This window comes from Myotis yumanensis, unplaced genomic scaffold, assembly GCF_028538775.1.
Source record: "Myotis yumanensis isolate MYYU_CA2020_CCGP unplaced genomic scaffold, mMyoYum1.0.hap1 SCAF_9, whole genome shotgun sequence".
Taxonomy (NCBI): Eukaryota; Metazoa; Chordata; class Mammalia; order Chiroptera; family Vespertilionidae; genus Myotis; species Myotis yumanensis.
In genome coordinates, this window is record NW_027223760.1 from 53,402,039 (window position 1) to 53,427,538 (window position 25,500).

At 37.7% G+C, this 25,500-nt stretch overlaps 1 protein-coding gene across 1 annotated transcript in view; it reads right to left on the bottom strand.

Moving 5' to 3' along the window:
• THSD7A (thrombospondin type 1 domain containing 7A) overlaps window positions 1-25,500 on the bottom strand; it is a 305,592-nt gene that overhangs the window by 34,312 nt on the left and 245,780 nt on the right. Inside the window, exons 12-15 of the mRNA XM_070424355.1 lie at window positions 18,331-18,525; window positions 16,298-16,561; window positions 2,988-3,166; window positions 781-786 (exon numbers count right to left, since the gene is read on the bottom strand). Of these exons, the coding sequence (XP_070280456.1) occupies window positions 781-786; window positions 2,988-3,166; window positions 16,298-16,561; window positions 18,331-18,525 (644 nt within the window). The remainder of the gene's footprint in view (window positions 1-780; window positions 787-2,987; window positions 3,167-16,297; window positions 16,562-18,330; window positions 18,526-25,500) is intronic.

Sequence of the window (25,500 nt, forward strand, 5' to 3'; positions counted from 1 at the left end):
CTCTGTAAAAAATCAATAAAATATATTTTAAAAAAATAAAAATCATTTCAAAATCTATAATTATCCACCTCCATCTCTTATTTTACACACACACACACACACACACACTAAATAGCATATGAATGCTAATATAACCAATTACAGAGAATATAGATTTAAATAGCTCTTTGGAGCTATTCTTTTGTGTAAATTTTAGTGGACTAAACACCCAATTAAAGTGACAAAGTAAATTTATATCATAGAATAAAAAATATGCACTGTTGAAGTGAGAATCTGTATTTACTGTCATATGATCACATTCATATTGGGAGCTGTGTTCAGATATGACTGATTTCTGGTGCAGAAAACATTACAATTTGTGGGGAAGGAACAAACCGAAGGGGAAATGCCATCTTTCCTGGTCCTTCGATGGCTTGCATGTTAATCTCTTACACTGGAGTGAATACAGATCAGTTCAGAGCCTCCTCCTGCCACCTACTCGCAGTCACCTGCACCTTTACCTCCCCCTGGGAAGCATGAGATCATTAGCAGGAGGTGTCAGTGCCTTTTCAAGGCTGAGCCCCTGCACCTCAGGCCCTGATCCTAAGATGAGAAAACACAGGCACCATGCTAGGAAATAAAAAGGGAACAATGGCAGAACACAAATTTTATGAAAAATATGATATTTTCTCCCTGTAAAATAAGAGGCAATTGTAGAAAAAAATACATTCCCTGAAGTCAGGCATAAAACAGGAAATAAACAACACTCTGTTATGAACTGTGAGGTTTAAGAGTTCTTACCTGGGCCTGGAGTGGTTATCGTCCACACGAATCATGACAGGGAGAGAAGCAAAGAGAAGTAAAATGTCAGTATATTGAATGAGAAGAACTCATGTTTCAAGTTTCAAATATTATTATCCCTATAGAAAAGACAATTTTTTTTTTTTTTTTTTTTTTTTTTTTGCGGGGGAGATAAGGAGTAAATAATTAGAGCACTTTTCTCAGGCCCCGGGAGAGAAAAACCAACTCACTGTTTAAAGGTAAGATACACTAATAACTACTGCAAACAGCAGAGTCACGGAAAGTATTAGGTGGGCAGGGTACAGACAACTCAGACAATGGTGTAGACCTCAACATACGTATCATACTGATCATAGGGAACTGACACAGAGCTGCAAATGTCCTGTGCTTCAAACTGTGAATGGTTATCTATTTACAGATTGATTGATTGATTGATCGATCTATCCATCTTCATCCATCCATCCATCCATATTTCATAAGAAATGAGGATTTGCTTCCTCAATGGGAAAATAGAACCTCAAACACCATTTTTCAAGTCAAAGCAACACTGATTATATTGAGGAATATATAACTGTAAAAAAGTCTATGTGACTTCAACATTTTTCAACATTAACACAAACCTCTGCATATTCTTTGCTCTTCTAAGATGTTACTAATATATAAATTCTTAAGAGTTTATTTTTATAAATGAATTATTTCTTGTTCTAGCTTTGATATTTTAGTTGTTCAAGTCTCAATACACCACCAGTAAGCTGTTAACAGGCGCCCAGATGTCCTTTTCAAACTCTGCATTAGACTACATTAAAGTTGGAGAGTGACAGAGAAATGGCTTAGAGGAAAGACTTTTGGTAGCAAAGACAATTTGCATGAGGTCTTGAATCTTTTCAAATTCAGCATTAAAGAAAATTTCTCTTTATTAGAACCATGACCAAAATTTAATAAAATTTACATTCACTATTGGAAATTTAAGATTTCAAAACTCACAGAAAAGCATTGTTTTGTATTACAAACATTACAGCTGCGTTATTCTGTCTCACTTGGGTCAAGGAGCTGCATCTTTTTCTTCGGAAGCATTCCCAAGCACAGGGACACTCGATTACCAACAGATGGCAGCAGTGCAGTATATTACTAACTTTTAGTTGAATTTAAGGGCAAGTTTAGCTACTTGGGGAAAAATCCAGATTCCTTCAGAGTACTTTCTATAGAATTTAATTCTACACTTTCTTAATCCTAGTCCCTTTATTCATAAGTTCTTTATACTCTCTCTACAGTGTACTTTTATTGCTATGAACAAATTTAGGTTAATTTGGGAAGGAAAGTTTGGGTCCTGGTAGGCAGTGTGTTTGGAGATTAAAATTAGTCTATGTGTATATGAACTATATCTATACATTTATGGTTGGTTCATACATATGACTTGGTTCATTTGATTGTGACTTAGATTTAAATATACATCTTTAACATCTACATAGACTATATAAAATTCATTCTTTGTTCATTCACATGCAGGTCAAACATGATAATCATTGTCTGATGTATCTTATGTTACATTTAAATTAGTTGCAATTTCCTCTATTAGCCTTTTACTTTATATTTCCAACAGAACACAACTATTAATAGCAACTAATAAAGAGCATCTGAAGTCAAATAAAGTTCAAAATAAGATTTAAAAGGCCAATGACTAAATTGATAGATATACTTACAGTGACTTTGAGGCCATTTAAAATTTTAAAACATTTTATATCAACTAATTTTAAATCAATGAACAGTGCATCTTCCCTAACTTTAGACCTGAACCTAAATACTTTCTTTGATTTTAAGTTAAGTGGTTGGTAATTGAGATGTCTTCTTTGAGAGTCTCGGGGAACTCTAAGAAAGATACAATCTTGCTCTTAATACACAAGTTAGATATAATTTTATTACAGGTTAAATACCTCGACATTATTTCAAAGGAAGGTTTCATTTAATTTCCATTGCATTATATTCATATGCATACATATGCAGGGTACTAGATCGCTTGAGAATACAGAGATGATATATCTGATTTGGGTTTTTAATAATATACATGTATTGAACCAGGCTACTCTAAAAATAAAGTGAGCCAAATTTCTAATTCAGGGGCTATTATTTACTTTGGTCCATTTTTGGGGGGAATAAATCATTATCAATCTAAATCACAGTACTTTAGTATTCCCAATGGGAGAAAATACCTGGTTGACATGGTCCAGTTTGGGGCAAGGCCTTCCTCCATTATACGGCTTTTCACGCAGCCATTTAGACCGAACCTTCACTCCGCTCCCACAGGACTTACTGCAGCGGGACCAGTTGGACCACTCGCTGAGCTTGCAGTCAGAGGGGCAGGGGATGATGCAGGCCTCTTCGATGTAACCTGAGTGCAGGAAAACGAGAGGAGGGCCATCTCCCTCGTGTCACTCGTCCACCACCACCCAGACGCTCATTTGGAAGATCCAAGTTTGACTTGACAGCAACATGCTAATGCAGAGTCTCCGTCGTTAAGGATTCAAATGAAACGTTGCAGGAAAATGACACATACACACAGCGACTCTGTTAAAATAACAGCTGAGCAGCTGCCATATGATCTGCTCAGGATTCACGCTCACCACATTTCAGCATTCCTGACACCCTGACAGCTCCGGTTTAATTGACAATAACCTGCCTGCTGCCATGTCATCCGCATTCTGCCAGAATGATTCATTAAAAAAATTATAACAGTTTTCCACAGAATCCTGTCCGCTAATGTCACACAAGTTCAAGTTTCTGAGTCCGAGCAATGTTCTTGCTCAAGAAGAAAGCCAGGCCCTCTCAATCACTATCCAAAAGGAACCATTTAACTTAGCACCTTATATTTCCCCTTCTTTGAAAATGAGGCCAGAAAAAGAAAAATGAAGACTGTTAAATAAATAAAGTCTCCTAGTTTTATAGTGCTGCCAATTTCAAAGCACCTTCACACCTTGTATTCATTTAATTCGCTTGAAAATTTTATAAACGCATTGGGCAGGTATGGATGGTCTACTGGGCAGATAAGAAAACAAATGCAGAGAGATAATTGACAAATGCAAGGTCATATAGTGAGGTGTGAGGAAAAGTTTTCTGAGGTCTAGTCCAGTATTCATTCCGTCAAATCACACAGCCAATTAACTCAATAGTCTACCGATTAGTTTTGAGAAATGGGAGCATTTTCCTTGAACAATTCCTTACCACCAACTTGGCATTTCACTAGATCAATTTATCACTATTGTTCCCAAGGCAAATGTGTAAGAAAAGCAAAATTCCTCTGGTCAAGAGTCATATACTGTGTGCACAGTAGTTGTTCTTGATTCAAGAAAACACTCTGTCATACCATTTTACATCAACATGAAGGATTCGATTTAGAAATGATTATCTCATAAACAGTTTGTACTAGGATCTCTAAGTAGATATTTTTAAAATATCTTTTTATTACTTTTTAGAGCAAGAGGAAGGGAAAGGGAGAGATAGAAACGTCGATGAGAGAGAAACATCGACTGGCTGCCTCCTGCATGCTCCCTACTAGAGAGAGGGCCCGCAACCTGGGCACGTGCCCTGACCAGGAATTGGAATCAGTGACCTCTTGTTTTATAGGTCAGCGCTCAACCACTGAGCCACACCAGCTGGACTGTGACAGAATTTCTTAAGGTGCTTAGGCAATAATTTGATTTCAAAATCAGTCTAGTTATCCTAGAATAATAAAGAAACTATCAGTCATAATATTAAGTCTTGATTTTTTAAAATAAATCTAGTTATTTCCAATGTTCATTGTTTTATCAATTCTTTTTTTTGAAAAGCATAACAATCTTCAAACAGGTGGAGTGATCTACTTTAATCTTCTACTTTGACTTCAAATATGGCTTGAGGTGAGGAAACCAAAGCTCCGCTTACTTTTTTGAGTTGAAATACATTTTAAATTCCATTATCTTTTTCATACAGCACAGCCAGTAAATAAATTTATCTAAAACAGCACGAGATGCTTAGATATGTAATTCCTGATAGGGCCAATAATAATTTTTTAATATATTAGTTTTTTACTGCATAGTAATAGTTTAAGAAATAAAATAAAAATGTAAAAATGTCTAATTTCCAAGTGAATGCCATTCTGTCATCAAACTAATTAATGTTTATGCAAGTCCAATAATTTTTTAAAATCCCAATTATTTCCAGATATTATCAATAGCTTTGGGAAAAGGACCACTAGTATTTCAAAGGTAACGTTATTGAAATATTTCTAGAAGAATTGCATTTTCCACCTTGTTAAATTTCAAAATGACTGTAAAAGTAAACCTCTAACCTTTTGTTATTTAGTAACTGTAGTGGAAAACAGAAACACATAATCTTTAATGTCACTGCTTCACAGAGTAACAGATAAATGGAAATTCTTCCCTTCCATTGTCAGTTGAAGTATTATGGCATTAGTGAGATTTAACATGGATGACCTCAGACTGATTCACATTTATTATCAAGTAGTAACACTTAACACTTAGCATATTCCAGAAACATCTCTCAAATAAAACTCAAAGTATTAAATTGTTAAAAGATACATGTAGACCCTGAGATAAAACTGCAGCAGAATATAATGCTTAACATGTCATTTTTATTTTCCGATGTGTAACAACTTTCAATAATTGCCTGTCATGTTTATCTAGCACAATTAAAATCCTTAATGCTAGTAGTGAATTGCTAGATAATCATGGGGGATTGAAAGACAGAACATTTGGGGGTCGACCAAGATGGCGGCGTAGGTAAACACCGGAGACCGCTGCCGCAAACAACCATTTCAAAAATACAACTAAAAGACTGAACGGACATCACCCAGAACCACAGGAAGGCTGGCTGAAGAGAGACTCTACAACTAGAAGGAAAGAGAACAGCAAATCGAGGCTCAGAGGCGGCGCAGTGTGGAAAATACAAAGGTACCGAGGTGCGCGCGAAAGCGGGCTGGTGGCTGAGGGCGCGGTTGTCGTTTTCTGTCGGGAGTGAGTCTCAGACTCTGGGCTCCAGATCCGGGCGAGTCTCTAGGGACCCAGACTCAAACGGGAGAAGCGGGATTACCCGGCATCAGTTGGAACCTGAGGGCAGCTTTCTCTCCGAGGTTTGCAGCGGCTGCCGGGGTTCTGAGAAGCAGAGCCTCTGGGAACGGGACTGAGCGTGGCCATAACTGCTCCCTCCGCCCGCCCTGTTGATCCCGCCCCGCCCAAAGCCTGCGCACAGCCATTTGCCGATCGCCTCAGGCAAAGGCTGGATTAGCGCCTCCCCAGAAGGCAGACGTGTTCCGCACAGCTGATTCCTATAGCCAGTCGGCCTGAGGGTCAAATCCCCCTAGTGTTAACTACAACAATTAAGGCTTGGCTAGAACAAGACTGCGCACAGAGACCACAAGGGGGTGCACCAAGAAAGCATAAAAGATGCGGAGACAAAAAAACATGACAGAAATGGAGGATATGGAGCTAAGAATCGCAATTTTGAGGGCTTGCCATAAATTTGTGCAGAACCTCACGAAAACTAATGAGACCCTCGATGCTACGATAAAGAAATTAGAAAGTAAGCATACACGGACTGAAATAAAGAATATTATACCCAATAGCAGACCAGAGGAGTACAATAATCAAACCAAAGATTCGACAAAAAATACCCAATTGGAAAAGCAAAATGAAAAAAGAATCCGAAAGTGTGAAGATAGTGTAAGGAGCCTCTGGGACAGCTTTAAGCGGTCTAATATCAGAGTCATTGGAGTGCCAGAAGATGAGAGACAGCAAGATATTGAAAACCTATTTCAAGAAATAATGGCAGAAAACTTCCCCCACCTGGTGAAAGAAATGGACTTACAGGTCCAAGAAGCGCAGAGAACCCCAAACAAAAGGAATCCAAAGAGGACCACACCAAGACACATCATCATTAAAATGCCAAGAGCAAAAGACAAAGAGAAAATCTTAAAAGCAGCAAGAGAAAGAGGCTCAATTACCTACAAGGGAATACCCATACGACTGTCAGCTGATTTCTCAACAGAAACTTTGCAGGCCAGAAGGGAATAGCAAGAAATTTTCAAAGTGCTGAATACCAAGAACCTACAACCAAGATTACTTTATCCAGCAAAGCTATCATTCAGAATTGAAGGTCAGATAAAGAGCTTCACAGATAAGGAAAAGCTAAAGGAGTTCATCACCGCCAAACCAGTATTATATGAAATGCTGAAAGGTATCCTTTAAGAAGAGGAAGAAGAAGAAAAAGGTAAAGATACAAATTATGAACAACAAACATGCATCTATCAACAAATGAATCTAAGAATCAAGTGAATAAATAACCTGATGTACAGAATGAACTGGTGATTATAATAGAATCAGGGACATAGAAAGGGAATAGACTGACTATTCTTGGGGGAAAAAGGGGTGTGGGAGATGCGGGAAGTGACTGGACAAAAATCATGCACCTATGGATGAACACAGTGGGTGGGGAGTGAGGGTGGAGGGTGGGGTGGGAGCTGGAAGGAGGGGAGTTATGGGGGGAAAAAAGGGGAACAAATGTAATAATCTGAACAATAAAGATTTAATTTAAAAAAAAAAAAAAAAAAAAAAAAAAAAAAAAAAAAAAAAAGAAAGACAGAACATTTGATGTGTTTTAAGGCTAAATAAATGGCTGGCATCTTGTAGCAATTTATGGCTTCTGAGGAATACTGGAATAAAATAAATGACGTCACAATTAGGGTGTGAAAACTTTTAGCAGTTCAACACCAAATTGGACACATGGAAAAAAATCAAACTCCTGACTTCAGATCATATTTTTTTTGTATCCTACGACTGTTCTTTCAGGTTGGAATGGATGCAAAACACTAGCAGCCTTAAAGTGGCAACCAGAGGACATACTGCCTTTTAGATATATCCCATCGCCTCATTCATTTGAACTGTGAATTGCAGATAAAGTAGCTGTCAACAACCTTCACAACTATTAACGCTGTGCTGTTGGAAGGTACACTGTTGATAGAGTAAAAAAATCATTTTGAAAATACATGAAAAAATATCGGTTGGTTCTGATTTACAGCTGTGTGAATAAGCAACGCTGGCACTGTATGTGAAACATCTGGATTAATCTCCAAAGTGACCTCAAAAAAAATCTCTCCTGCTTAAATGTGTATTATATATATATGATTGCAACGGGAATGAGAGCATTTATTTACAAATGTATCTATTGTTGTCTGTGTGGGTTTAAAAATATTTTAAAAATATCCCCAAATGAACATGATATTCTTTTGTAATTATATATTAAAAGCTGATAACTAGATAACCCAGGGAAACCAAACAACTATGTGTATAACCAAACTCTTATAATTGAATGTTCTACCCATTCAACTGGAATCAACACTGGGCAATTAAAATTTTCATAGAGAACTGTTCAGATAAATTGATATTGCTACAGTATAATGCTATTTTAATTTTATTTATATTTATTTGTTTTATATACGTATGAAGGCATATCTCTCCATTCTGCTAAGTACTTACAGATTCAGGACATTTCAACATCAGTGTTAAAGGCTGTGGGGTTTTGTTGATGTTGTTATTCCAATACTGGAAGCTTATCCAATGATAAGGCACATTCAGATGCATAGATACATCTCTGTATAAGTTCATTGTCAAGGCCATTTCTTATAGCAAACTCTAAAGCTTTCTGTTGCACAATAAAGAATTAGGTTGATCTTTTACCTTGATTACTGGGAAATAGCCTCCATGCCCTGAACTTGAGTGGTAAGAGTATCATTGCTATTCATGAGGGCCCCTTGCACTACACATGAGTTTATGCTAAAAAGATGTTGACAGGAGGGAGACAGATTGAATTCAAAGACCAAGCAGGTGTTTGGAGTGTTGGGGCTTTAAGTAGCATGATACCTGACCAACCTCTGGGGCAGGAAGACTGAGTTCAACCAACCATGTGGTCAATGATTCAATCAATCATGCCTACGTGATGAAACTCAATAACAATGACACCAAAGCTCAGGTCAGTTTTCTGGTTGATTATAAACATTGATGTGCAGGAACGGTGATGCCTCCTGGTGCCATGGAAAAGAACATGGAAGCCTTGTTTGGGGGACCTTCCCAGACCTTGCCTTTGTGTCTTATTTTGGCTGGTTATGACTGTGATCTTTTGCTATAATAAAACTGTAAATGTAAGCATGGTTCTTTCCCGAATTCTCTGAGTCATTCCAGTAAACTAATGGACCTGATAGGGTGGTGAGAACCCCCAAATCTGTGGCCAGCTTTTCAGCAGTAAAGTTAATCTGTGAATCCCCAAAGTTGTAGCTGATGTCTGAAGTGAGAACAGTCAAGTAGAGACCTGAGCCCCTACCCTGTGATGTGTGGCCTAGCTCTAGGTAGGTAGTGCTGGAATTGCATTCAACTTTCTCCTTCAAGCATCATCACAATGGTCATGTAGTGGACATATACTTTATTTTAAAAGGACATAAATCCATCATTTCTGTAAAAACTGTACCTATGGTTTACTTATTCAACCAAAATAAAGACCTGGGGAAAGCATTAAGGCATTTTCTGACTTTCTCCACAAATTTAACATTTAAAATTCTAACCAATACTGTATTAAACATCAGAGATAAGTTCTATAAAACTCACTTTTGGGAATAGGATTTTGTAAGCAATATAAATGTATTTTATTGAGTGTTCAGATTGTGAAGATGAAGTAATGGAAAATAAATAAACTTTGAAACTAATTAGAGTGATTTATTTTTAACTTCATCTAATATTAACAAAGCTCTGTTCTTTCAAATCAATGAAAATCCTTTATTGCCATGGAAGCATTTCCAAAGGATGATCTTTAAACAGTTTTGGTGGATTGTAATAAGTATTAAACATACATTTTACAAAAAGCATTCTGTGGTCAAGTGAGTTAGAAAATTATTGCAATAAACTGGTTAAACAAGGCTCTTTTCCCTGGGCTTTCCTTTTTTGCTAATGTGAATCGTGAATCTCTAAGAAGATAACTCAGGCACTGCATTCCTGTGATTAATGACTTTTTCCTATAGCATCTCACTGAACAAGTGAGAAATAGATTGCTCATAGTTTTTAATTATAATGCATTAAAATTGGATTCATGTTTTGAGCTGGACAGAGTTTTAATATTTTTCAAATAGTCCTTCTTATGTCCATTTCCAAATATGAAAAAAAGTAAAAGCAAACAAACAAATTAATAACAAAATCCCCCATTCTTAGGAGAGTTTCTTCTTCTTAAATTATCTTATGCTTCAAAGTCTTAAAGCTTTAAAGGTTAAACTTATAGCAAAGGGAGGGAAAACTGTTATGTGGATAAACTTAATGTTGTTGTTTTTTAATGGCTATTTTAAAAGACCATAGAGGAGTCAATTTTGTTTTTTAATGGAAGTGAACAAAATTTCTGAGGGATAAATTGACCTTCAATGCATTTATGAAGAAACTAGAGGCCCAGTGCATGGATTTGTGCACCAGAGGGGTCCCTCGGCCTGGTCCCTCAGCCCAGCCTGTGGGGATCAGGTCAAAGCTGACTCTCCAACATTCCCGAGGGGTCCCAGATTGTGAGAACGTGCAGGCCAGGCCGAGGGACCCCACTGGTGCACGATCAGGGCTAGGGATAGACCACGGGAAAGCCCCAGGATGTGTTTGGCCAGTTTTGCCCAGTCCCAATTGGGTCAATTAGGGCCGGCAGGTCGAGGAGGGACTGCGGGAGGTTGGCCAGCCAGGGAGGGACAGCGGGAGGTCTCCAGGGCATGTCTGGCCCATCCCACCCCATTCCAACCAGCCAGACCCCAGCAACAAGCTAACCTACCTGTCAGAGCATCTGACCCCTGGTGGTCAGTGCGTGTCATAGCTACCGGTTGAATGGTCTCTTAGGCTTTTATATTTAGAGATGGGATAAACATGGAGAGTAAATACAAGAAAATATTTTTCTTTCACATTGAAATTTAAATGCCCACACATTTGTTGGTGCATTCTCAGGTTAATTTTTGAGTCCATAGATTTGGCTTATGTCTAATAATGAATGCCTTCTTCATTTATAAAAGCAAGCCCCTAGGTGTAAGCCTTATTCACTATATGACCATTTTGATGATGCTTTAAAGGAGAAAAAGACCTACATGTTAGGAATGAGACTAAACTCAACTATGGGGTATAAATCTTTAAAAAACTGTTTTGGGTTTGCAGGGCTTTACTAACATATAGGACTTTAGTATATATGTGGATTCACACAGGTCATTTAGCATCTTTATTAATTATGAAAACTTACATCACCACATAAGTAATGAACAACTCTGGTTATATCACTAAAATTACCACAGATTTCAGGAAGATTACACTCTAATTGTTTTACTGAAATTAGTGTTACCACTTCTGTAAGGCATTAGGGAGAATAAGGGGTCAGAAGTCAATGGAAAGGATAGAGTAAAATAAAATAGCAGAAATGGTTGATAAAGGCAAAGATCCATTTTTTTTTATTGTTGCAAAGAATGAATAATGTTTACGGCAGTTAAATTTATTTTTAAGTTGCAGAACATTTTCTTCCTAAAAAGCTGAAAAGAAAGTCCAATAAGTGTAGGGGATATACTGGAAGCTATGTTTGACAGCCAGGTCTGAGGGGATCTGTGGAGCCCAGTTTGAAAACCATGTTGTTAAGTAATAGATGAGTTGCGGTCTCCAGGACATGGAACTAACATCAGATGGTTTTCTATCACCGCTGACATGAGCGGTAGCTGCAGGAGAATTTCCAACAGAAGTCTCTCTCATCATCACCTCCACTGTGCTCCTTCAGGGAGCCTGGCCAAGAATATGGCTGGTGTCCATCTGTATTTTAATTCTACCCTAGGCAACTGCTTTTTTATTGTACTCAAGTGTCTAGAATAGTCCCTTTCTTTTTCACCCTCGCTCTTTAAACTTGCAACTATTAGCTCAGGAAAAGGTTGTCCCTCATCCCCTACTTCTCTTTTACATTTAAAAAGAAAAACATCTCCATTGTGAATGATAACTGCAAAAGCAATACTAGCTGTACCTGCGTTATTAAATGAAAGTTTTGAATTCTGAAATGAATTAGACATTAAATAAACACTATCAATTGAAAATGCTTTTCAGAGACATCAGTACTCCATTTCAGCTTGTTTACAAGACTCTATTTATAGCCCTAACCAGTTTGGCTCAGTGGATAGAGCGTCAGCCTGCGGACTCAAGGTCCCAGGTTCGATTCTGGTCAAGGGCATGTACCTTGGTTGCGGGCACATCCCCAGTAGGGGTTGTGCAGGAGGCAGCTGATCGATGTTTCTCTCTCATCGATGTTTCTAACTCTCTATCCCTCTCCCTTCCTCTCTGTAAAAAATCAATAAAAGACTTATTTTTTTAAAAAGACTCTATTTTTAGTCTTTTCTGCCCTTTTAATTAAATGTGCTTTTCCTCAAATACCAGCACCCGCTATATAAGGAGCAATTTCTCATTCAATTTTGTTTCTAATTAACCTCTAATATTAAACTTATATAAACGTCTATAGAATCCTATTACAGAAAGTAATACATTCCAGTTGTATTATAATTGATTGGTCAGGTAGGTTATCTTTAGAATCTACTCTCCCTATACTCATAATTATTTTTATCAGTTGCACCCTGACTTCCACATAATGCCCTAAAATGTATATATAAATCAAATAGAAATGTTAGTCCTTATTTTCTCAAGGAAAGGTAAGTGTGAACAAAGAGAGTTAAATAAACATCTCACACTCTTGATTAACACAGTCCAGGAAACACAGGTTTACACAGGTTGTGTAAACACAGTCTGGGAAAATGTAGTTTGTCACAATGACTAATATGAACCAAGAGGGTAAGCTGTTGTCCACATCTGGTGTTATACCAATTAGGCAATTCTGAATAAGCTCTAAATGGCAATAAAAGAACTTGTCAATGTTGATATTACAGGATTAATTCAGTGGAGTGGGCGTGTGACTATTATTTCTTCTCCCTTGAAGTAGGTAGAGAGAAGCACAGCTATTTGATAACTATCATACAGAAACTTTGTAGCTTTTATTCCACAGATTTTAGTTATTCTCAGTGATCTTTCTGATTATTTCCCAGAAATGTGACACAGAGGGAAGGACAGTCTGGGAAAAAGAAAGTGTCCAAACCTGATTGTGAATGAAATGCAATCACAAAAATTCTCTCTAGCCTTTCACTCATTCATTCATTCTACACATATTAACTGAGCACCTACTCTTCTAGGTGCTGGGGCTACTTCAGTGAATGAAGTAGTCCAGGATACCCTCATCAATCTACATTCATGTACAGGAGATAAGGCATAAATAATAAACATATTAAGTAAGTGAATTATATGGTATGTTATAGAATGACACATGCTTTGGAAATACAAGGAGTAGAGAAGGTTAAGAGGTTTGGGGACAGCTGGGCAGAGTTGAGGGGCAGCACATGAAATTCTATCCCTCATGTGCAAATGGAAATATGTATACATGAATCTTGCATAAGCTAGGGTTACCTCTAAGATTCTTTAAAATATAGAGGTTAAATAAAGTATCAAGATTAAATGTGTAACAAAAAGTTTCAGAAATTCCACCTCTTGTACTGCAAAATCTTATAAGTGATTAACTTGAGAAGTACCTAGTACTTACTATGTGGTCAGGCACTCAGTAAATTTCTAGTGAACCGATATTGTTTAAATTCTTAGAGCATTCCAGCAGTGAGTAGAAACTGATTCATTTGGTTTTAGAGTGATTTAAAATCTGTTGCTATAGTGATACCATACAAGAAGAAAATGTATATAATTTGTATTATCTTTTAAGGATAAATGCCAAAAATGTATTTATATATCAACATCTGTGCAGGAATTGTCTTTAATGCCATGTATAAGGATGGATGAATATTATGTAGCTCCCAAGGTATACATTGAGATCTGATTTTTGTAGTATGGGTATATCACTTTTCAATACAGAGTCTATTATTATGAGAAATCCCAGACCTAATAGGATTGTGCCACAAGTTAAGACATTAAAAAAGAGTGACCACATGGGAAATGGCTTAGAATAATATAATTAAACTGGTGAAAGTAAAATTGCTTTGTCAGTATAATAACTGGTAATATGATCCACAGATGGACAACACAAATTAAATAGAAATTCCCTAAGGCCATTATTGAATAGGGAATTCGTGTCTCTGTACGGTATACATGTGGTAATTAATTTTATATTTCAACTGAAAGTAGGAGGAAACGTTTTTTTGAAAGCAACTTGAAAACCCCATCTCTACCACCCATCCAAAAAGCTGATTTGACTGAGAGAAGGCAGTGGACATAGAAAATGCAATTTAGAGCATACCTAGGACAGAGTGACAAAGTTATAGCATTCCACTGACGCCATCAGAATCCACAGAACATATATTTAAAAAGTAGTAATTTCCAAAGGAATGAGGCAATAGAGATTCAATTTCCACAGACTTTGCTTCGAGTAAATATGTTAGTAAACACTAAAATATTCCACTGGATATCCATCATGGATCAGATTAAATAAAGAATGAATAATCTTGGACAGATGCAAATAACTGAACTGGAAGAGTTCATTTAGTTAAGGATCGTTGATCCTTTCCCAAACCCCAGGAAGTTCATGGATGCATCTTCTTTCTATATTTACTTTTCTTCCAAAATACACTCCTGCTTTCTTTATACTTTGAATCGACAGCTAAGTTAGGAAGCCTACTGCCTTTGGCCAACTTCAAATGTTTTCGTGCTTTTACTTTTTTTGAGGAGTGATCAAGCATTTTTGTGAGAGTCCCAGGATATTTTAAAGCTTTTTCTTAAAATAGGGTTGACTGTTAAGTGGCTGACGGAAGCACTCTTGCATCTAATTAGCAGATCAGGGTAAAAGTGAGAATATATGAGAATCATTCTGAAAACTCTCAGGTTATGTGAAAAACAAATGACTATCTTGGTGATTCGCTATGTATAACAATTTGAAATGTGAGCAAACACTTACATGCTGCATTCCAAGAGAAACATATTTCTCAAGTGATCTTCAATTTTACATTTTAATGACTAATTATGATCGTATATATTATCATCAAATCATCTCAGGATGAGAAGTGCATTTGCATTTTCCCGCTATCTAATTTACAGCACCTATGTTATTTGATATAGAGGATAAAACACTCAGTTATACTTAGAGATGTTTCTCAAAGTATGCCTATTATAAACACAAAACTCTTTTTTCTTTAATTGTTCTAAGTGTATGGAATAATCTAAAACTTAGCAATGCACACATATTAACCTGAAACATACTTATATATAGAGCTTCAACATCCTTGGGGTTTATATCACTATACTTTGATAAAACAGAAACTATGAGATAAGGTTAAAAAAAAGGACATGTATAAAAGTTTCCAATAACTGTGTCACTACAATACCTTGATGGTTTATAAATGTGAGATGGTCCAATTAGTTCATATTGTTTTCTGAACCATATAATAAAACTAGAGGAAGACCATTCCAATAGAATTTTTTTTTTCAGCCAGATTGGAAGGTACCTGCCATGTACACCCCTCCTATCAATTTAACCCATCTTTCCTAGGCCAACTCCCTGAAGAGGGGAGGAGGATCATTATCCAGTGTTTGCAAATATGTGACATCTATGTTTCAGGCTGACCCATGGTAAACTGATTTCATAACATTATAAAAAGACAGTTAGCTGTATTAAAATAAAAAAATAATGGAGAAACATTATTCAAGGCTGCCTATATTAACACTTGGAACCAAAGAGTTCACTACATATACTGGTCAAAAATGGTCACTCTTCACTAAGTTTTGGCAACTCAATTATTATTACTGTATTTTAGTTTTTATTGTTTCCTTGTTTTCTCCCTCCCTCCCTCCCTCCCTCCCTCCCTCCCTCCCTCCCTCCCTCTCTCCCTTTCTTCCTTTTGGTTTAGAAATCAAAAGTGGGCACAGTTTCTAAGAGGATGTACTTTTTTTTTGGCCAACCTCAACTTAATAGAGCAGTAGATAGGATATGTTTGAGTTTTCACCAATTATGGCTTTCAATCTTTCTTCTCTGACACTTAATGACATTTTAGGCACATTGCAAATCTTGCCAGTTTGGTTATTAAAAGTCTGTCTAGTTTAAAACTTTATTTTCAAATTAAATTAAATTGAAACCTCTCTCCTTTCCTGTGTAGCTGTTGGGGCTGGTTGGGTCTATTCGACAGACTCTTAACCCCAGAGGAGGCTCTGGCAGCATTTGCCTACCTGTAAGCCTTCTTTGCCACCAAATTTATGGCTTCATTGCCAACTCCTGGACAATGAGATGAATGCCACCGAATGTCCTGTTACATATAAATGACAGACATACAGTGTGGTGCCCCATAATGTTCCACTTAGAACCTAATTCTGGAGACCTTCCTTTGCCTCCATTCTCATACATGTGCATTTTACCTCCACCCTACAGGCAGCAAAAGTTTAACATGGGAGAAAAGTGGGATTACCGTGGCTGTTACATCTGGACGTCTCCACGAGCCTGCCATTCTGGTCGTAGCATGCCATTGCTTGGTAACGATAGCCTTGACCACATTCCTTGATGTCTCCTTGGACTTTCATCCCCAGCAGCACTTCCACTTTCCCCTCTGGCAAAATGCAGTCGGACCAGTTCCCCACGGGCTGTGCGTTATACTTGTCACAGGGACAATACTGAGTCTCGATCAGGGGGTACACATGAGAATTTTTACAGTTTTCCTTCTTTTTGCTTTTTCCTGTGGAGAAATTTAAGTTGGAAAGTACCATTATTAATTTCCAGCATTCCCCTAAGTTTTCTCCTTTCCTAAACTTCCTTTCTCCATTTTGGCCACATTCAACAGTAGTCTGTAAATAAATGCTATTTCCTCACCTCACAGTGCTTTCCATCTAGGCTTTTGTTAGTACGCTTTCCATAGTGAAATATATATATATATATATATATATATATATATATATATAATTTTTTTTTCATTTAAAAATAGTTAATTTGCCCAACTGGTGTGGTTCAGTGGTTGATCCAGGAGGTCATGGTTTGATTCCTGGTCAGGGCACATGCCTGGATTGCACGCTCGATCCCCATTGAGGGCCGTGCAGGAGGCAGCTGATCAATGATTCTCTCTCATCACTAATGTTTCTCTCTCTCTCTCTCTCTCTCTCTCTCTCTCTCTCTCTCTCTCTCTCTCCCTCCCTCCCTCCTTCCCTCTCTGAAATCAATGAAAAGAAACAGCTGATGTAAAAATAGCCCTTATATAAGGTACTAGTAGTTGTGGTGAATTTTATACTCCTGAAAATGATCAAAATCTTCTCAAATGATCATGTGTTTTCACTGACTGGGAGGCTGGAGGTAACTGCAGTAATTTCTCCTGTATAATGTGCAAATAGATGAAATGAGAGAGGGAGTCACTGCCCTGAACTTCACAGCTTTTTGTTAGTTCAAATAGATGGTATAGCTATCTAGGGAACTGAGAAATCGAGACTTTTGTATTTACTTTTATTTTGTTTTGTATTTACTTTTCGATTATGATTTTGCCTCTTTCAGCATTTCTGAAGAGTAATCATTTTGACATACTCGTGATTAACACAGGAAATATCAATAATATTCAAGGTGAAGATATTTAATATCAGGAAAAATACTAGAAATGGTTTACATATAAATGTAAATAAAGACCCTTTTAAAATAAATAACTCAAGTATAACAGCAATACATGCTTAAAATTATATATCATTATTTTAACTGGATAACATATTTATATTTATTATGTTATATATTATAGACTAATTATATTACATATCATTAATGACATATGTTTTACATATATTTATCTGTAACTTTCATAAGATAGCTTACATAGTTTTCAACAGTCTTTATTTATGACAGGTGGCTTATTTTATAACTTTTAAAGTCTGAGTAGTCTACTAGCACCAATATTTTTAGGCTTCTTTTGCCAACTGACAGTCTTTTTGAATGCACCAGGGTATAGGTCAGTACAATGTCCCCTGTTCTTGCTCATTATATCACTGCTTTTTGTCATTGCGACTGCCTTTCAAAATGCAGTTTTCTGACACAGAATTAACGTCACAGTCCTCTTCTAGGACATGAAGGCTAATCCGAGGCTGTGACAGCGAGAATGGGCTAAGAAAATGAAGGAGCAACATTTCCTCGTGTCCCCAAAGACCTCTTCTCCAAGCCCTTCACGGTCTGTAGGCAATTCACAAAAGTCCATATTTAAACAAAAAATAACCTTCCACATATTGTACAGGTGATGGAGTTTGATCTTCAAGGCTACTTCTTCTTTGTGCTAAAATTACAATGTGTCTGTCGCTGCGAGCTAACGTTAAAACACACATCCAAATCCACTGGTGACGTATTAGGTATAAGTGTACCAACGATAAGGCCTATCTGAGCATTTTCCAAATACATTGTCGGAGCTCTCTTGGTCTGACTGTTTTGTGTTTTTCTACCTTGACAAGTATTGACGTAGGCGCTCCAGCTAATTATTCTTACCAACAATAATGCGCTTTCTGGTCCTGACTGCCCCACAGTCTCCATTGCATGAGGAAAACTTGGACCAGCTGGTAAACTGACAGTCGTCTTGGCAGGGGACCTGGCAGGCCTGGGTGAGGGCTGGCACGGGGCCTGCATGCTGGAGGCATTCATGGATGCCAGCCTGCCCTCCGTCTTGCTTTCGACAAGTAATGGCTGGAGGAAAAGCAGAGAACTGTTTATAGCAAACTGGAAAGTCTGTAATTACTCTGCAATTTAGGAATTAACATTTTCTTAAGCAGAGGAATCCTTTCTTCATCCTTCATTTGCAGCAAAAATCTAGTAGGAGGGTTTGCGATAATCATTAAATTGATGGTGTAGGTTTAAAAAAACATCACAGGTAGCCCTCCCTGGTTTTTATTAGGTGCTAGGAAGACTTTCAAGTCACATGTGAAGTATACTGAGAAATGAATTATTTAAGAGCAAATAAATAATATATGGGTTCTGATAATAGTTTATGTTGAACACAGGCTATTGACAGAAGGGCTGGGAGATCCTGCCTATGCCTACCTCTAATAATTGCTTTTACCTCATTGGCCACTCTAGGATTCCTATATAGAAGGGGCTTAGCGGCAGCAAATTGGTTGGAGGGTTTGGGTGGAAAGGGGGGTGCTTATGGAATCTGTCCTAAAGCTGCATTTGCATATTTTTGTTTTTGCCTTTTTACATTAGAAGTTTGTTGGGATGGCTTTGGAGTGGTTAATGGGAGGGGCAGTGTCAAATTCCATACCCCCTCCTCCCCACCGGTCTACAAGTTCATCACATGCATAAATATCAACCAAAAATTCAAAAATAAAATAAAAACTTTCAGCAACCTTCATCTATCATACCATAATGGCTATTTCCACAACTACATTTGGACCCTTAAAAATGGTATGACAAATTAATAATTTTAATTTGTATATATAATTTCCCCAAGATATTGTTTTACTGATTTCTATAAACCATGTCATAGTTTCATTACTTATTGAATGTAGATGTAAACCTGCTTGAAGGTAAACAAGTATAAAAAAAGACCAACAATAAGTGATGTTTAAAATACCTTTACTCCCGCTGCCTTTCTCCTTGTTGGTTTTAAAATAACTCATTCCCTTACTGAGGAGGCAGATGAAACATTTATATGTTGGTCCTAAAGTTAAGTCTTTATTGAACTAGCTTAACTGGCCTTAGTTCGGCTGATTTACATGGCCTCTTAGGTTTATGGGCTAGGCTGAAACAGCTGCTGATCTCTGCCTGCTCAGGAGTCTGTCATTATGAAACTAAGGTGAAGGGACCTGACATTTTGACTCCAAATTACCGTGAGGGGGGCACAGAAGGCCTCAGGTTAGACAACACTCTCTGAATCTGTATACCTAAACGTAACACTTAGTAGTGCAGGGCTGTGTGATGGCGTGTGGATAAGGATCTAACAATTCTAGCCAGGGAAGGATTTATCTGTGTAGGTGGACACAAGTTATTGCAATTGCTACAGAAAAAGTTACATAATTGTGCAAATGTAGGTGAAATCTCACCTATTTCTTAGCTTATAAGTATCTCTTCATTTAGTATTTAGAACCCTAGGAGGGCCAATTTTATGAAAAGAACAGGGGTCCCTAAATTTTAAAGACACAAAAATCTGACAGAGTAGACAGTAATTTATGAAGATTATATAACAGGAAAAACCACTAATTGTGCCAAAGAGACACTTACCCCGTGGGAGAGGAACTGTCTGGTGATCTGTGTTTATCAGACCAACCTTAGGTAGTGGGTCTCAAATCAAGCTTCAGATTACAATCACCTGGATAGCTTTTGGGAAATGTCCACACCTTTACTGAACTCAAACATTCTGACTTAAGGGGTGGAGGGCAGGGTCCTGGGCATTAGCATCTTTTTAAAACTTCCTGGATGATTCAAATGTGTAACAGTGGATGGAGACCACTGCTCAAGTAGGTAATATATTTCCACTTGCATCAGAAACACCTGGGATGCTATTAAAGTTGGAGAATCTTGGATTCGTTCCAGAGCTCCTGCACTAGCATTCCTTTGTGTGGGGTCAAAGAATATGAATTTTTTTCTAGCTGCTCAGATTTCCTTATGCACACTCAAGATGAAGACCCCCTAGGCTTGAGCACTGAAGGCACAAGGAGGGATTTGATTGAAACCTGTGGCTAAGATGAAAAGTCCTCTGGTGCCCAATCACCTTGGCACTGTGCCAAGTGGAGGAAACCAATGGCTGAGCATGTGGGAATGAGCTAAGGAAGCTCTAAACTTGGAGCTCCAAGGGGCCTGTACAAAGAGTGGACCAAAAAAGAGCAGCCACATAGTCTGGGAGAATGTTATCTGTGGAACGGGGTAGGAGGAGCTCCCGTGATGGGGTATGCTAATGAGCTGATATGGTTTTTGCAGTTCTTGCTACACCTGTGGAAGCAGAGTTGACTCCTTAAACACTTCAAATGTAGCAAGCTTTGGTGGCTGTGGACAGAGTTGCCCCAAGGAGGCTAAAGAGGAAGGATTGTTAAAGAGGAAGATATTAGACTTTATACTCATCGGGATATGCAGGAACCCCAAGAATGACACATTTGGAAAATAAGAGCTTTGACCATATCAGAACTCTAAGCTTGGAAGCAGGTCACACCGTTTATAACTAAAAGAAAATTACAAAACTAAATGTGGGTTCCTTGAAATTAGACTACTTTTACCTATTGATCCAATTTGGCTCTCTGAAACAGAGACCTGATCATAAATCTTCTGAGAAACTAAATGAAGTTGCCTCAGGTTCTCCATTAAAGGTTCTCTCCCTAAGGTTCTTTTTCACCAACTGTATTTCAGAACTGTTCCAATTATCATCACATTAAGTAATATAAAAAACATAACAAAATCACTACCATAATTTCAGGAATAAATTAATTTTGTGTAGCTCTGTATATACTACTTACAAAAATCTAAAGTCCTTTTCTCTATACACCTGCAGCACATAAAATCTTTAATACTTTGACTAGTTGAAAATAAAAAAATATGTAAAATTCCCATCTCTGTTCTCAGAACCCACTCAGCACTCCCCTTCCCTTATCAGAGATTTTAGACAATGTGCTTCGAATGAATTACTCATGCCATGCTATGCAAACAAGTAGCAATACCAGCATTTGTACAACATATTGAAAATTTATCACACATCTCAACTTGTTCCCATACTGGCATAGAGGAAATACAATTCAAACACAGGAATGCAATCTTGAAATGAGTTTCCTGCTACTGGGGGCCAGGGAAATATAAATGGAAAGGAAATCATCAGATCTCTCAAGTTTAGAAATTTTAAAAATGATTTCTAAGACACTAAATTCAGAATGTTTTTAACTGCAGAAAGGACTCATCATGCACAGCATGGTTTCCTGGCACATCAAAATGCTGCATATGCTCAGACAACTGTATCTGTCTTTCCAGGTGGAGCGTTTATAGCTTGTGTATAATGATTATGCTGCAAGGTCTCCTCTGGGCTGAGGTCTTTTTAGAAAGATGGGCCAAAAACCATGCTGCCCTACAAATAATTCACCATAAAAGCTTCTTAGTGAGATCAGCAAATATCAAAATTATTATTGTTAAGTAAAATTCCATATGTAACTCCCTGTTGATTATATCCATTTATGTTACTGATGATCTTACTTTATTTGTTAAGACATAAGAGGTTTTTAGTTGAATTTCTTGGGGTGATATTGGTTAATAAAATTATATAGGTTTCAGGTATACAATTCCACAATACATCCTCTGTATATTGTGTTGTGTCTTTTCCACTACAAGCCAAGTCTCCTTCCATCACCATTCTTCCCCCTTTTACCCTCTTCTACTCCCCATCCCCTTTTAAGTGTCAGGGACAGACTGCTTCCAGCAGGCTGAAAGCCAGGAAGATATCCACGTGACTGACTTTTGAGTTACACATGAATCAAGCCAGCCCGTCAACACTGCAGAGATGTTGGAAAAATAAATAAGAAAACCAGTTTTTTAAACAAACCGTCTGAAAAGGAGAGATAGATTGTTAGTTTCAAAGGGACTTAAAAATATTCTAATTAAATGCAATGGGGAGAACTTCATGAACCCTAATTTAAACAAATCCTATATAATAAAAGGTTAATATGCAAATTGTCCACTCAGGAGTTTGACCGCTCGTTATGACGTCCACTGATCACCAGGGGGCAGTGCGGAACGAAGGAAGGCCCAGCAGGCAGCAGAAAGGCCCTGATTGGCCCTGATCGCTGGCCTAGGGACCCTACCTATGCATGAATTTTGTGCACCAGGCCTCTAGTCAATTATAAACAGACATTTTTGAGACAACGGGGGGGGGGGGGGGGGGGGAAGGAGGGGAGTAAACGTAGTCTGAATATTAAATAATATTAAAGAATTATTGTTAATTTTGTTTACTACTATAATACTGTTATGTTTAAAAAATAATTACATATTTATGGATGACATATATCTTATATGGAAGTTGCTTTAAAATATCCCAGCAAAATCTTTTTATGTATGTGAGGACTGGCAGAGGTCCAAGAATGGCAACATGTTAAAAACTTGAGGCTGAGGGAGTGACTATACTACTAGTATTCATTAAATTATTCTCTTTACTTTTATGTATTATTGAAATGTCCCATAAATTTAAATTTTAAAAAGATTAATAAGTAGAATAAGTAGAGTCGATTCCAGAATGTTTTTATATAAGTCGGATTCTGTGCTCTGTTTTGAAGAGGATAATGATAAAGATTCCTAGCATGAAAGGAAATAGATAACATTGGTTTGAGCAGAAAGGACATCAATATCAGTGTTATGCATATTTGAGTATGGTAATGGAAGGCTACCGAAGCAGCTGTGAAGTGAATCTAATAGAATTCAGAATGCAGTTGCTCATCTTCATTTTCTTGAAGAGGAATGAAACTCCCTTATTATTCAGGATGCATAAAAAGGAGAAGTGCTGTTGGTCTTTGGGATGACCCTTCAGCAGGTAAGACCATATTGTCATTTCATTTGAATAATCAGAATCAAGTAAATGGCAAGATCTAGAGTGTGCACACAGAAGTTCTTTGCAGGGACAGAATAAGATCACTGCCCTTGCACAGGGAAAGTTGTCAAATTATACGTGACAAAGAGTTCAAGGAGCTCTGAGACCTGACTTATTAAATTGAGCCGTATTAACATGGCTTATCCCAAAGCAACAGCGTCCGGGTAGCACTGGAGACAGACAATGTTCAGCTGATCGAGTGATTAGAGGAGTGATTTTTCCTATCGTGTTATGGAAAAAATAGCAACAGTGAGACTGAATCATGTAGAAATGAAAAAGAAAAAGCTTAACCGTGAGCAGGAGTTAGTTACCATGAGACCTAATTGCGCTTGGAAGACCGAACTTATAAATAATGCAAGAGGGCTCCCGTTGCTTACTAGGTGGATATAATGATCTCCGTCTTTCTCTGTGGAAGAGATTTTCCCGGGCAAGTTTGCCAAATTACACTTCCTAATTACAGGTTGTGAATGTAATTCTGGCAGAAAGGGGAAAGAAATACACTTTCTTTTTTATTGATCCTAAATAGTTACCAATGATCCCCAGACCCACTGATGCTCATAATATATGTAAAAGTCCTTGTGTAAGGAGTGACTAGGAAATGATAATCAGCTCCCAGGGGAGGAGCTCAGCGAGACCCCCACTGGGATCTGGGAAGGCTAACTGACTGCATAAGAGCAAATGGAACATTGAGGGACCATCACAGACACCATGGTGTCAAGCTGATTTTATGAGCTACTTAAAAAATAGGAAATGATAATAATCATTTTATGTCAGGGCTCTCCTAGCAATAGAAACAAAAATAAAACCCCCAAATCAACAAGGAAGCTAGTGTTCATAGAAAATTAGAGGAAGTAATTTAAAAATAGAAAAAATTAGAAGTTCTAATTAATAGTGTATATAAAGAAAGCATGTGAAAACTATTGGGCGGTAACTAATGAATACATCAGCCAAAATAAAATTTTAAAAATTGAGGCGGGGGAAAAACTTTAAAGCAAGATCCTTTGTTTTTTTTGTACCTAGTTCGTTTACTACTTCTGTTCTATTTCTTCCTATTGCATAACAATCTCTAAAATTAACAGATTAATGTGAGTTACTGAGATAAATTGGCCCAGACATTCTGGACAAACCTCAATAATGCCTCTAAAATGTAAGCTTTTAAAAAGAATAAAGTGAGCCAGAGTTTAAGCTAAAGAGTACTAACCTGAGCATCAGTATAGTATAAGCCACATTATAGTTTAAGCCACTTAATTGAAGTATAAGGTTTAAGCCTCTTTGTTCACACACACAGAAATAACAGCATAAATTGTAGTGAAATACCTATATCTCACATTTTACAAGTATATTTAGATTTCATTTCGGTGGGGAGAGAATGAAAACTTACTCTTTTCTTTGTAGACTTTCCTTTTATCACCTTCTTAACCAATAAGGGACACAGGGTAAGGACTGCTTTGGCAAGAAGGGTCCCTGTCATGTAAGGCATATTATTGATGGTGTGTTTTTAAAATTTTTGTGGTCTAGATTTGGGAATATATTTGAATCATGCTGACTTCCACATAAAGAGGCTGATGTCAGATGTTAATGACAAGTCAACATTATGATGGACATTTGTTGGCAGGCGAGGATACAGGGAGGCTGGGGGATTAAGATAGTCAGGGCTGACCCTAAGGATTGTTGCTCTAGTTCCATCTTATTTATAGAAAGTATGCTTGTCAGAAGAAGCATGAAGACTACACAGAGATTGAGCAAGAGCAAATTTGAAGTTATTTATATGAAATATCAGCATCTACTCTATGATACTTTTGTATCATACTCTTGGTATGTGCCACAAAGTTGTAAACACTGAAATAATATATATACAATAGAGGCCCGGTGCATGAAATTCATGCAGGGGTGCAGTCGAAGTGCGAGCGTCTGGCGTGGAAGGGCAGGTCCCAGCTGACCTCTGGGACCTCCACCTGAGTCACAGCACCCGAGTCCCCATACAGAGATTCAGTGAGCACGGCCGGACACTGCGGGCCAGGGTGCAGCATTAGGCCTCTGGGCCTCCCAGGGGCACTGCATGGAAGTTGAGCAGGCAGCGTGTTCTTTCCTGGCTGGCCTCACAGACC